The 13925-nt window shown below is 52.0% G+C and overlaps 1 protein-coding gene across 1 annotated transcript; it reads left to right on the top strand.

Moving 5' to 3' along the window:
* Positions 1 to 4759: 4759 nt before the first annotated feature.
* Cdk5rap3 (CDK5 regulatory subunit associated protein 3) lies at positions 4760 to 13015 on the top strand. Its single transcript, XM_021176340.2, has 14 exons — positions 4760 to 4895; positions 5083 to 5128; positions 7235 to 7366; positions 7559 to 7659; positions 7964 to 8012; positions 8559 to 8737; positions 8946 to 9082; positions 9265 to 9409; positions 9780 to 9881; positions 10202 to 10280; positions 10841 to 10929; positions 11938 to 12143; positions 12451 to 12622; positions 12735 to 13015. The coding sequence occupies exons 1-14, from the start codon at positions 4890 to 4892 to the stop codon at positions 12798 to 12800; spliced, it is 1509 nt and encodes a 502-aa protein (XP_021031999.1). The 5' UTR covers positions 4760 to 4889; the 3' UTR covers positions 12801 to 13015.
* The last annotated feature ends 910 nt before the right edge of the window (positions 13016 to 13925 follow it).

Genomic DNA, 13925 nt, shown 5'->3' with positions numbered 1-13925 from the left:
TGGCTTAGTGAAGGCCTTAATTTTCTTTCTCTTGGCAGATTATATTCACTCCCCTGTCACAATGAAGATGCAGTAATAAACACAGTGGTGTACTTGAGAGGTGGTAGACAGGGCCAGGTTCAAGGCCACCTGGGCATGGAGGGCACAGCCAGCCAGGACAACGGTACATTCAGTAGCCGTGAGGACGACTCAGCTGGCTGACACTGTGTGGCCTTCATGGACCCGTGTCCGCCCTGGGAAGCTAACCATCTCTAATTTCTTCCCAGTTCCCCACTTTCTGACTCCTAAGAGGCTCAAGACGGAGTTGGCTCCATATCCTGACCTGCAAAGGGGAGGTAAAGGCAGCTGGGGACCTTGAAGCTCTTTGCCCTAGAACATGAATCACAACCATCAGCATCATTAAACCTCCGTGTAAACAGCTCACCCTTGCTCATCCTGCCTCCTTGTCTGAGCAGCTATCAATGCCGGGCTATAGAGATGAACAAGTCTGCGAACCTTCCCACCGAGTGCTCACAGGTCAGCTGAGGGACCAACTGAAAACAATAGCAACATGGAGACACTGCACACACAACACAGCAAGGTGTTCAGACTTAGGACTGCTGAGTTTCCAGGGCTTCCAAGAAGCTCTCTCTCTCTCTCTCTCTCTCTCTCTCTCTCTCTCTCTCTCTCTCCTCTCTTCTTTCTTCCTCTCTTTCCTTTCTCTTATCTCTCCCCTCTCTCTTCCTTTTTCTCTCTCTCTTCTTCCCCCTGTTTCCCCCCCCTCTTCCTCCTGTCATTCACACACACACACACACACACACACACACACCAGTTTGCGGACCATAAAGTAATTAATCCACATAGAATTCATATAAATGTCATTCGGATGTCAAAGGTAAAGCCTCATTTTACAGATCGTTTTCACGATAAGCCATGGGCACTGGTCCAGAACCAGGTGTGGTAAGGAAGAGCCTTGTAAATCACAAGGGACTTCAGGGGTGACAGCGCCAAGGAACCAGGGAGAAAGTGAAAGTCACTCTGAAGGCTGGTGAAGGACAGAGAGGCCGCTGCAGCTGAGCCATCCTGGCAGGCCAAGGGTGGGCATAGGTGTGTCACACAGAGAGCAAGAATGGAAGCTTAGGAGGCTGGCATGACCTGGGTTTGAATCCCAACCTCCCCAGCATCAACTGTCTCGGTGTTGGGCGAGTAACCATGTAAGCTTTGGCTCTCTCACCTTTAACTTAGCTACTAATAGAATCCGCCCTGTCTGTGAGTTGTTATAAGGATCAAATTAGATACAGCTTATAAAACATCAGATCTACACTGGCAGGTGGTTATCACTTAATAAACAAGCTAAACATAACAGAGGGCAGGGCAGCCTGCTTGCAGGACACCTGCACTGTGCGGCTCTGTCCTTCCGCATTGCAAAGCCTGGCTGGCTCAGACTCTGTCCCTCTTCACCGCCCCCTCTTCTAAATCAGCAGAGACATTTGAGATTCATGATCAGAAACCTTCCGTAGCCTCCCCTTGCTGAAGTTCCACAAGCAAAGTCCTCCCTCTCTCCCAAAGCTGGCAGAGTGAATGACTTGAACAACCTGGTCATAAGTCTACCCACAGGCCTCAAGTGCCTCATGACCTTAGAAAAGTTCAGGATGCCTGTGTCCTCTGGGCTAGTTTCCCCCTGGGGTCAGTGGTTGGACAGAACTAGCATCAAAGATCTGTGAGTCGCCGGGCGTGGTGGCGCACGCCTTTAATCCCAGCACTCGGGAGGCAGAGGCAGGCGGATTTCTGAGTTCGAGGCCAGCCTGGTCTACAAAGTGAGCTCCAGGACAGCCAGGACTACACAGAGAAACCCTGTCTCGAAAAAAACAAAAAAAAAAACCAAAAAAACAAAAGATCTGTGAGTCAGCACGGAGCTGTGGGTGGGGGTGAAGTGCTGGTGGTCTCTGTTTCACCCTCACGACTCACGAGGACTGGGGTCTGCTAGACTGACTGCACAGCCCCTGCTATGCCCTGGTGTTGGTTCAAGGAGGAGAGATACCCTTGGAGGGTGTGGCAGGGCCGGGCCTCATGGGGTGTCCCAGGGAACTTGCAGCATGTTATTGGACTCAGTGTTTGTTTAATCATAGGGGAGTCCGAGCAATTCCACTTGCTTGAGTCAGCATCCTGACATGGGAGCCAAGTTCCCATGAGAGCCCTGAAGAGGCCCTCAGTTCCTCCCTGTGGACTATTTCCAGGGATGCCTGTCAACTTACTTTGTAATGATAATGATTATATATAATATTTTATATGTGTATATAGTTCACAAACCCTGAGATCACGTATCTACAATATGCTGTCAACTGTAAAAAGTTCTGAACATTTAAGAAATATTTGCATTGTTTTTATTTTATGTGTATGAATGTCTGGCCTGTGTGTAGGTGCATTAGGGTCCCCCTGGATCTGGAGTCACACGTGGTTGTGAGTGGCCATGTGGATGCTTGGATGCTGGGAACTGAACCCAGGTCCTCTGCAAGAGCAGCTGGTGCTCTTAACTGCTGAGACACCTCTCCAGCCCCCTAATTCTTTTCTTTTCCTTCTGTTTCTGAGACTGGATTTACCTATTCTAGGATAGCCTCAAAATCACTATGTGGTCCAGGATGACCTTGAACATCTGAGCCTCCTGCCTCCACCTCCCACCTGCTGGGATTACTGATCTATGCCACTTCGTGTATGTGGTGCTAGGGATGGAACCCGGGGCTTCACGCACACAGGCTCTGCACTCTACCCACTGAGCTCCACCCTTGCCCTGCGCTCTGCATCTTTAGTGTGTTCATTTATTTAAGCCCCTAAATTGAAGCGCCCTGAGATAGGCTTGCTGTTATCGCTACCTTGAGAGAACTGTGGCTATTGGAGAAGTGTGGAAACTGTCCAAATCTCACAGGGCCAGAATCTTGGTCTTCCCACTACAGCAGCACACCAGGCAGTTCAGTCCAGGGTCTACTAAGCCCTGGGTATTGTGTTGCGTTGGGGAGTGAATGAAGAAGGAACATGGTATTTAGAAATGCCGTCCCCAGGGTCACTGGGATTATGACTTTCTCTCACCCCTTCTTCAATCTTTCCACTTCTTGTTCAAATCTGAAGTCCGCCCTTGAACGGAGCTGCCACCGAACCACGACAACTCAGTTTGTGACTTTCCAAGCTGTCTTTTTTTCCAGGCTAATGACTGTCTGCAGTCTACATACAGACCTGAGTACCTTCTGCACACTGTCCGCTTGACATTTCCCCCGCATTGCCATCTCCACAAGTTCAAAGCCCCTCCTCTCCAACACATGTTCCACAACTGGTGTCATTATCTCAGGTGGTGGCACTCCCACTCAACACTTGAGTGTCATCTTTGTGTGTGTGTGTGTGTGCGTGCACGTGCACTCGCATGTGTGCTTTGTTTTTGGAGACAGGGTTTCTCTTTGTAAGTCTGGCTTTGCTGGAACTTACTTTGTAGACCAGGCTGAATTTGAACTCAGAAATCTGCCTGCCTCTGTCTCCCAAGCGCTGGGATTGAAGGCATGTGCCACCACTGCCCAGCTTGAGTGTCATTTTTGAGTCCTCCCTCCTCACCCATTTGGCCAATCTATTGCCAACTCCTGTCTCTTTTCCTCCTAAATTCTGCTTATCTCCTCCCTACAGCTTCTGACCTGGGTGAGGCCCAACCTCTGCCTTGCAGCCTCCTAGTTGCTCTGTCCCCAGCCTTATTGCCCATTAGCCCATCCTCCTAACCAATATGTGTTATGTCCTTCCTTGTACCAAACCCTTCAGTGGTTCCTCTCTGTCTGCAGTGTGAAGTCCAAGTTCCTTAATGAGGGAGTCTTTGTTACGATCCTTATATTTTTACAGCCTCCTCCCGGGTCACTGCCTTAAACCTTTTACTGCATAGAGGTGGGCCTGAGGTCAGCTATAGGTGGGAGACCTGTGTAGTGTCCTCTTGAGATCCCTCGTGAAACAAGGGACCTTGCACTTAGTCTTGGACCATGTATATTTTGCCGGTCTCCCCTGCTTGTCTTTCCCCGAACCACTCTTGCAGCTGTGGTTTTAAAGTTTGTGCAGTCTCTTCCACCAGAAACAGCCTTTCCACTCCACCAGGAACACCCGCCATCATCCTTCCTTCTGCAACTTTTTTTTTGTTTTGGTTTTTCGAGACAGGGTTTCTCTGTATAGCCCTGGCTGTCCTGGAACTCACTTTGTAGACCAGGCTGGCCTCGAACTCAGAAATCCGCTTGCCTCTGCCTCCCAAGTGCTGGGATTAAAGGCGTGCGCGCAACTTTTTGTTTAATACTCAATGCGAGTGTTGCTTCCTCTCCCTTCCCTGTCCCAGTCGTCCAACAAGAATCAGGTGCTCAAAAATCGTATTTATCATAAATGGGAGGACAAAATGTGACGAGAGCCTCAAGAGACCTATGACCTTCTATAAGTGGTAAAGGGAGAAAATGGTGGGAAGAAAGTATTTTTTTAACTAGTTTCGAAACGCCATCGGGAAGGCGCTAGGACCTGTTCCGTGGGCGTGTTCGTTCTCTAGCTGTGGGGTCCGCGCCAGGCAGATGAAAAAGCAGCCTAAACCGGCTCTTGGGTGCCCCCTACCGCCATGGTGCAAGCGCAACATCCCTTCCTGGAGATCACCCGGCCCGAGCCCGCCTCTCGTCTCCCATTGGCTGTCCGCTACTCTCCCGCCCCTCCGGTACTCAACCAATCATAACATCGTGATGGGCGGGGCTTTCAGCAGAGGGGCGGGGCGTGGGCTTGGATTGGCTCCGCCGAAGACGGCGACGTGGCTGAAGGAGGCCGGTTTGTTTCGGAACTGAGGCTCAAGCACAGCCGCTCAGGATTGGTGCTAGGCTGGGCCGGGGTCTTTGGCCGGAAGCGGAAGTGGAGAAAGGATGCAGGTGTGGGAACCAGGGCTGGAGAAACTGGGTCGTCTCTGGGATTCCTGTCCTTCCTCCTCAAGTCCTCCGGTCCTCTGTCGGGTGCTCTGCCCCTGCAGGGTGGCGGTTGGGTTTGTGGAATGAGCGCGCGCGAGGCGCATCGCCTTCCCGCGTTCACGCCCCCCCTCCCGGTTGTATTTCCCACCAGGACCATCAGCACGTGCCCATCGACATCCAGACCAGCAAGCTGCTCGGTAGGAGAGGGCGCCCCCGCGCGGTCGGCTCTCGGGGGAGGTCTGCTAGTTGCCCCCTGTCACCACCCAGCAGTCAGGAGCTGTGAAAGTCCCAGCTGAGGTGCCTTACTCCAGCGAACTGTTTGCTCTGCAAGGAAGGAAGCATGGAAAGTCTTCTACTTTTAACGTTTCTCATGTAGTATCAAATCGTATTCAGGCACACAGGACAAATGGATAGTGTTAAAGATGGACAGTTGACCAAATGGCTGATCCATTTGAAACCTAAGTCTGTTTGGTTCTGTTTTCATGCATTTTGCATTATTTGGGGTGGGTAATCCTCTCCCATCTATTTAAAAAGTTTCTCTCCTTGGATTTAGGGAGAAGAGGGCCCTAAGACTCACATACAGACCTTTTATGCCAACCATGGTGGCTCACGCTGGTTAACCTTAATACTTGGGAGGCTGAGGCAGGAGGACTGGTGGCAGTTCTCAGACAGCCTGGCTTGCATAGCAAGTACCAGCCTAGTACTACCCCCCCCCCCCAAATAAGCCTTTAGTCTTAGCACTCAGAAGGCAGAGGCAGGCCTTGTCTACATAGCAAGCACCAGGGCAGCCAGGACTACATGGAGAGACACTATTTCAAAAGAAAATGACAGAGAGACAAGAAGACCTTTTAGTGACCAGGCAGTCTCTGCATCTGGCTTATATCCTTCATTCTGTCACTTCTGGAGGTGTGCACAGCCCCTGGCACTTGTGTTCACCACATCCGCCAGTCCACTGGTAACATGTCCTTAAGAGGGTGTTTGCCTACCTCAGCCCCTGTAGGAATTCTGGTGTCTGCTGTTTTCCTTTCTGACAACTTGAGAAGAACTCTGCAGAGTCAGAATTTCTGATACTGTTGTTGCTTGAGATAAATTAAGCAGTTGAAAGATTTGTTTTAAATGAGAGGGAGTATTCAGTCCTTTGATGGACACTGGTGAGTCCTCCCAAGTGCCTGCCAGGCACGGGCCACCATGTATTCATAGTGTATGGGCACCCGCTGCATCTACCCAGGTGTGCCAGTTTGTCCTGAGAAGAACCAGTAGGACACCACTCACCATGGAGCATTTGTTCCATCCCCGCTGCTATTTTATACTTGTCTCTATTAAGATGAAATCACTAAGGTTTTGTGAGTCACTGCAAGGCACGAGGCTCGGTGTATAACAGGTCATCTGATGTGTGGGGAAACTGAGGTGCAGAGAGATGGAAAGGAACTGAGAGCCAGCAAGACGGCTCAGTAGGTAAATGTTCTTACCGTCAAGCCTGATGACCTGAGTTCAGTATCAGGACCCCTGTGATGGAAGGAGAGGCTTAGATCTCAAAAGTTGTCGTCTGACCTCCACTTGTGAGCTGTGGCACACGTGTATACACACATACATATATGTGCATACAGAATAAATAAAGTTAAAAACAGACGAGCGACTAGGTTGGGCCATTGTGGGGCACACCTTTAATCCCAGCACTGGGGAAACAGAGGCTGTCTGTGAGTTCGAGGGCAACCTGGTCTACATTGTGAATTCCAGGACAGCCAGGGCTATGTAGAAAGAACCTGCCTCAAATAAATAGATAAATAAATAAATAAATAAATAGACCATCAGCACCCTCCAGCCTTCGGGGCGCGGTAGGTAGGTGTTAGGGGCTTTGCAGTTGTTCGTTCATCCGGTACTTGGCATAACCACCTTGTGTTTTCCATTGTGGCGGTTAATCCCAGCCCCGAGGAAATGGAAGTTGAGCAGCACCCTCTGTCAACATGAAAGATATAATTACACACAGAAGCAAAATATTATGGAGACTTTAGAATGGTCAAAAGTGGCACTTTCATGTTGGGACCAATTTAAAGTTTTCCTTTATCCCTGTGTTAAGGCGGTTGCTCTGTAAAACTCATACGGGGATAAAGCCGGGGCGCCAGGGACTGTTTAGCCCAAGCGACTCTCTGCGTCTGTCTGTCTTTTCATCTCTTCCCATTCTTCTCTCTTCACTAATACAAAGACTTTTGTTCAAAATCCAGTATGTGGCACTTGAACCAGTGAATTCCCAGTGGGCAGTTAGTGGTTTGGGAGGCTGTGGTGACCGGCTGGTTCTCGTGCAGACTGGCTGGTGGACAGAAGACACTGTAACCTAAAATGGCAAAGCTTGGTGCTGACCATCCGGGAAAAGATCAACACCGCCATCCAGGACATGCCAGAGAGCCAGGAGATTGCCCAGCTGCTCTCTGGATCCTGTGAGTGATCTGGAGCCCCCCCTTCCTGGAGTCATTCCCTTGTTGAGCCACCAGGGTGGCCCCCAGAGTGAGAGGTTTTTTCTGAGTCGCAGATGCTGGTTGGCAGCAGAGTGCAGGGGTCAGCCACCTGCAGTAGCCAAGGGGAGAGGAAGGGAGGTGGAATTCTGAGAGTCTCTTATTCTTACTTTCTAGACATTCATTACTTCCACTGCCTAAGAATAGTGGACCTTCTTAAAGGCACCGAGGCATCCACCAAAAATATTTTTGGCCGGTACTCTTCACAACGGATGAAAGTAAGTATGGCCAAGGACTGGTAGTGTGCAGGTGGGGACATCCACGGCCTCTGCAGTCTCACTGGTGAACAAGCCAAGATGCCTGATCTTTGTCTCTATAATTTATTCCACTGGGCTTACACATCCTGACCGTCGGGGATCACAGTCTCATCATTATGTGGGTGGTCCAGCCAAGGTTAAAGCTGAAGGAAGTTGAGGAGTTTGTGTCTGGTATGCTAGGAGGCCCGGGCAGCCTTCTGTGCAGGGATTGGCTGGGAGGAAGCTGCGGTGCTCCCCTGGCCGATGTCCTCTCTCTCCTCCTCAGGATTGGCAGGAGATCGTAAGCCTGTATGAGAAGGACAACACCTATTTAGGTAAAGTTGCCCTAAAGGGGCCAAGCATCCATGAGGGGGCAGGCACCATGCTGTGGTTCTGAAACAGCCAGCTGATAGGGAGCTTGGAAGGAAGTGGGGCGCGGCACAGATGTTGCCTGACTGTAGGTGTGAAAAACGGTTTTGCACGTGCTCCATGAGAGGGAGAATCAGGCAGGAAGTGAACCTTCGTGTGCCCTACTGAACAGTCATCTGGCCTGTCTCTCTCCCTTGGGGAGGTAGTGCATACTGCCCCCACCCTCGCTGCCTGTGTGAGCCGTCCTGTGATGTGTGGGCCATATTGGGAGCCTGAGAGGAAGCAACTAATGGGTTGATTATAGTTTGGATCATGACTCTGAGTAGTAAACAAAATAGTCCCTGTTCGGCAGCTAAAGATTGAAGCAGGGAGGGTACACAACTTGTCTCGGGCCCCATAGCTAAGAATGGAGAGGCTGAGAAGCCAGTCCCCGTCTCCTCCACCATGCTAGGGCATCTGTGTGCACCTCAGGGCAAGGGTATCCTACAGTCAATTTCCTGGGCCTTCCTTAGTGGAACTCTGTAGTCTCCTGGTTCGGAATGTCAGCTATGAGATCCCCTCGCTGAAGAAGCAGATTGCCAAGTGCCAGCAACTGCAGCAAGAATACAGCCGCAAGGAGGAGGAGGGCCAGGCTGGGGCCGCTGAGATGCGAGAGCAGTTCTACCACTCCTGCAAACAGTATGGCATCACGGTGAGCAGCGCTTCATTGCAGCCAGACAGTCTTGGGACTAGCTCTCTCCCGGGCTCAACTCCACTGCAGCTGGCGGGCTTCTTTCTCAGTTGGATTGTGCCCGGCCTGGGTCTCTCTCACCTTCCTACCATCTTTGAATGCTTTGTTTGACTCGATAGTTTCCGTCTCCCACCATGTGTGACCAAACCCTTCCCTTCTCTCAATCTAGGGAGACAATGTCCGAAGAGAACTTCTGGCCCTGGTGAAGGACCTGCCGAGTCAGCTGGCTGAGATAGGGGCAGGGGCTCAGTCCCTGGGGGAGGCCATTGACCTGTACCAGGCCTGTGTGGAGTTTGTGTGTGACAGGTAAGGAGAACTTCTCCACCCCGAGCAAGGGGTGCCTTCCCCAGTCCCTCTGGCTCCTCCACGAAGATTGTCCCACATGGCACGCCACCTGTGTTGATAACTCGTGGACCAGTGGTTAGGGTGGAGCCTGTGCCGGCTTCCCAAGCGGCCATGGGAGGCTCCGTGACCATGCCATGTTGAAGCCCCACAGAGCAAGTTCTGCCCATGCTGCGGTATGTGCAGAAGAAGGGAAACTCAACGGTGTATGAATGGAGGACGGGGACAGAGCCCTCTGTGGTGGAGCGGCCACAGCTGGAGGAGCCTCCTGAGCAGGTGCAAGAGGATGAGGTAAGACAGGGCCTCTGAGGAGCCTCGTGGGAGCTGTTTCCCATCCACACGGAGCCTGAGCCCTGACCTGACTTCCCATAGTGAAGAGTGGGGGAAGCCGGGTGAGCGAGGCTCTAGTAGGCCAACCCAAAGGCCCTTTGATTTTTCTGGCTTTCCTGAGACCAGAGTGCAGACAAATGGTAAACACCTCAGTCCACTGGCTCCTGCTGACCTGGGGAGTCCTTCGGTGAAACGGTCCTTTCTTGTGGGAGCCTGGAGGTCTGTGCAGTTGACTGCATGACTCTGCACAGCACTGAGACCTAAGAAAAGCAAACTCCTCTCCCTCTCTCTGCCCAACTTGTTTGCACTGACTGATTTTTTTGCTCTTTAGATCGACTGGGGTGACTTTGGGGTGGAAGCTGTTTCCGACTCTGGCATCACTGCTGAGACTCCTGGAATAGACTGGGGTATCTCCCTGGAGTCAGAGGCCAAGGTTAGAGCTTTCTTTCTAAGCGGTCCTGCTTCAACCATAGAAAAACATCTGTGCGTAGGACCGTTCCCAGTTGTAAGGCCAGGCACATCCTGAGGGAAACAGAGTCACAGAAGTGAGGCGTAGCATAGGCTCTTTTCCACCGGGACTTGGGGTGTCAGCCCCTTGACCAGTCAGGAGGGAGGGTGGCGTCATCAAAGCCCACGCCCTCCACCATGCTTGCCACTGCATCAGACTGGACGGTACAGTCACCGAACCCTTCAGGGCCTCTAGTCTGCGCTGGGGAACCGTTTCCAACTTGCTGAGTCTTTGCTGTTCCTCAGGATGCTGGGGCTGACAAGATAGACTGGGGTGACGATGCTGCTGCTTCAGAGATCACTGTGCTGGAGACAGGAACTGAGGGTAGGTGCCCTGTCCCCTACAGTCCTGGAGAATGGAGGAGCCCGAGTTCAAGGGCATCTGTAGCTACAGTGAATTTGAACAACCTGTGAGACCGAATCTCAAAAACTAAAAGTGCATCTTGTTGAGGATGTGAATGGAGGGGGATGGGATCTAAAAACTCCCTGCTTCCCCCCACCCCCCTTTCTTTTTTGAGACTGTAGGCTGGCCTGAAACTCTCTATGTAGACCAGGCTGGCCACAAACTCACTCCCAGTGTTGGGATTAAAGGCCCACACCACCAATTTCTGTATGTTTTAGAGACTGAATGTGGGCCAGTCATTTTGGTTGGGCTCCTCCCTCTCCCAAATCTTCAGAGAGGCTGTAGCAGTCACTTGTGTCACTAGAGGGCAGTGCAGGATGACACTTTACCTGCCTTGCCACCAGCTGCCTCTGGCTCTGCCTGCTAGAACCGAGAAGGGGGAAAGGGCAACTTTCCCCTGGGTAGGGCTGAGAGGAGTCTGTCCACAGTAACCCGCAGGCTTCCCGGACCCATCCTCATGTCTCTGCCTCTCTTTCTGACAGCTCCGGAGGGTGTAGCTCGGGGCTCAGACGCTCTGACTCTTCTGGAATACCCTGAAACTCGGAATCAGTTCATTGATGAGCTTATGGAGGTACTGCCTTCCGGGAGATGTGGCTTCATTTCTGATGCCTCCCGCTGATGGGGGGGAAGGGCACGGACTGATTTCAGTACCCTGGAGCAGAGCCTAACAAGTTAGGATTCCCCCACCACACCCTTGTTCTTCTTATAGTTATGAGAGACATCTCTAAAGTTCCTGGCTCCATCTTGGGCAGTAGCGATAGAGCAGTGACAAAGACATTCAGAGGCCTAGCCTCGGTGGAGCTTGTATTCCAGCGGGAAGAGCAGATAAGAACCGAGTAGCTGCATGGCAAACCTGAAAATTCTGTGCCTACCTGGTTTCCTCTACTTTCCCCTTGAAGAGACATTTTGTAGCCATGAGGAGAGAGGGGGGACAAAAGATACCCAGTCTTCATAATACAGCAAGATTTGTTTTTTCCTTTTTAAGACTTGTACTTATTGATTTGTGAGTGCACATATGCACATGTGTACCGCAGCCCACAGGTAGAGATCAAATTGGGACAACTGTAGATGTCATTACTGTGACTTCTCGCCTTTCACCATGTGGGTTTTGAGGATCAACCCTAAGTTCTCAGGCTTGGCATCAGGCCATTTAACCAGCCCAAGATGAACTTACTCATAAAGACTACATCTTAGATGTGGCTGCAGCTCATATTCTATCTAGACTTTTCTGAATCCAGAGTTTCTCAAGCACTCTCATTCCTTCCATGGAGAGAACAGTAGTACCTGCCCTAGGAATCTCAGTGTGTCCCATAGGCTGGAGAAACAGAGGGAGGGCTGGGCTAGGCTAGCACAGGTCAGCACGGGGTCTAGAGGAACAGGGCGGCCACCTGCTCCCGTGCTGTAGGTGTCCATGCCAGAGGTGCTTGCTAGAAGGAGCCCATGCTGTAGGAGCGGGGTCTCCAGCAGTAGAGCGATGCACAGGAGACAGCCTTTCTCCTCTGGACTCTAGCTCTTCACATGGGGGGCTCAGCTTCTGAGTTCCTTTCTTGGTCTGAACGAAGTCCCTTTCCCTCCTCAGCTTGAGATCTTCTTGTCTCAGAGAGCAGTAGAGATGAGCGAGGAGGCTGACATCTTGTCCGTGAGCCAGTTCCAGCTGGCTCCTGCCATCCTCCAGGGCCAGACCAAAGAGAAGATGCTCAGCCTGGTGTCCACGCTGCAGCAGCTGATCGGCCGGCTCACCAGTCTGCGGATGCAGCACCTGTTTATGATTCTGGCCTCGCCAAGGTTGGCCTTCCATGATCCTGTGTTTCTCCATCTCGAATGGAGCTCCCTCCCCTTCTTCCTCTTCCATGATTCCTCCTTCCTGTGTACATGGCTTTCTCCTGGGAGTAGCGCAGGGTAGGGTCGATTAATGTCTGTAGACAGAACCTGGTTCCTAGTTGAGAGGAATCTAGAGCGGCTTATATTCCTTACCAGAAAAAGGAGGAAGGTCATGAGGGGAGGGGAAGCCAAGGAGGGAATTAGCTTCCTGAGCCTCACCGGGCCCAGCAGTTAAGTGCAGACAGCCTCCCAGGCTTCTCCATCTGCACAGGTATGTGGACCGAGTGACAGAGTTCCTCCAGCAGAAGCTGAAGCAGTCACAGCTGTTGGCTTTGAAGAAGGAGCTGATGGTGGAGAAGCAGCAGGAGGCGCTTCAGGAGCAGGCAGCTCTGGAGCCCAAGCTGGACCTGCTGCTGGAGAAGACCAGAGAGCTGCAGAAACTGGTGAGCTGTGCCGGGAGCCTGCCCCAGGGGAGAACCCTTCCGCTTCCATAGACTGAGGCCCTGTGCCTGCCGGCTTGTCTGCTCCCTGCCCACTCTGCTCTCTTTCTCTCAGATTGAAGCCGACATCTCCAAGAGATACAGTGGCCGTCCTGTGAACCTGATGGGGACCTCTCTTTGACACGCTCCCTCTGGGTCCTCCACCCTCCTTCCCAGGCTGATGCTACTGGGCCTCACCAGCAAGAAACCAGGCGGACTTGGAGGCAGAGCCATGAGGAAGGGTCACACCATGATCTCTGCAAGCAGTTGTCTTGAGTGGCTCTGGCCTGTCAGCCTTAAGGCACACTTGCTGTTTCTAGTTATCAAGTGAGGCTTAATAAAAAGGAAAGGACTCTCCTTCACGGCTGGCAGTCACTTGCACCACCACGCTGAGCCTGCTTGAAGTTGAAGCTATGCACATGTTTTCTTGATCCAGGAGGCCTCGAGCAATTGTAGAGCCCCAGGTTATAGGCTTTTCTTCCTGGCAATTTGGTGGTACCTGACCCCATAAGCATATATAAATGGTTCAGCATTTGGTGTGGGGCTGGCCAGTGCAGCTTTGCCCCCTTCTGTCACCAGGCTCATGCTGTCCTGCCCCAGTCAGCAGCTCAGGGGGAGCAGTCAGCCTGCCCTGCGAGACCCTGCAGAGGTGTATTTTTCCTCTTAATCACTGCTTACTGGCTAGTCAGAGGGGAAATGTGGTTTGGGGAGGCAGGGTCTGATAAACAAGGTGGAGACAGGAGTTGTCACCTTTACTGGCTGCCTGTCCACTTCCTGCCCGTAACTGCCTGCTCTGCGATTGGGTGGGACCCACCCCAGGATAGCACCCCTCTTCCAAGCCACCTACCCATCCCTGTTTCCCAGGAAGGATAGGGGCTGGGGGTGGCCAGCAATTCGATTTTAATTTCATAGCAGAGCAGTTGATTCATGGCTCTTTGTCGCTGGCGTTGACTCCCGTAATGACTTTCCATCACAATGAAAAGTGGAGTGACACCACTCATTATTCCTGCTGCTTGTTATCTCAGTCTGGGGAGGGCCACCCCTCCCCGCTGCCTCTCAGCCGTCCAGGACAGTGAGTGATGGCCTCTATTAATCACCGACCCCGCGGACTCCGGCGGACACACGCTATCCAAAGGAGAGAGAGATAAGGCCACATGAACTGCTCAGAGACACTCCTATCGATTAATGTCAGCCCACCGCTTCCCCCCCAACCCCTGCCTGGTCACCTCCTTTTGGAGGAATCAGGCTGAAGTTGGAAGCCTAAGAG

This window comes from Mus caroli, chromosome 11 (genome assembly GCF_900094665.2).
Source record: "Mus caroli chromosome 11, CAROLI_EIJ_v1.1, whole genome shotgun sequence".
NCBI lineage: Eukaryota > Metazoa > Chordata > Mammalia > Rodentia > Muridae > Mus > Mus caroli.
This window is presented reverse-complemented; position numbering and strand designations above follow the sequence as displayed.

Bases quoted from the DNA above. Each gene is read 5' to 3' on its own strand.
- Cdk5rap3 (XM_021176340.2), top strand. The intron at 5,129-7,234 runs GTAGGAGAGGGC...GTTCTCGTGCAG, and splicing joins CCAGACCAGCAAGCTGCTCG to ACTGGCTGGTGGACAGAAGA. The intron at 9,410-9,779 runs GTAAGACAGGGC...TTTGCTCTTTAG, and splicing joins AGCAGGTGCAAGAGGATGAG to ATCGACTGGGGTGACTTTGG.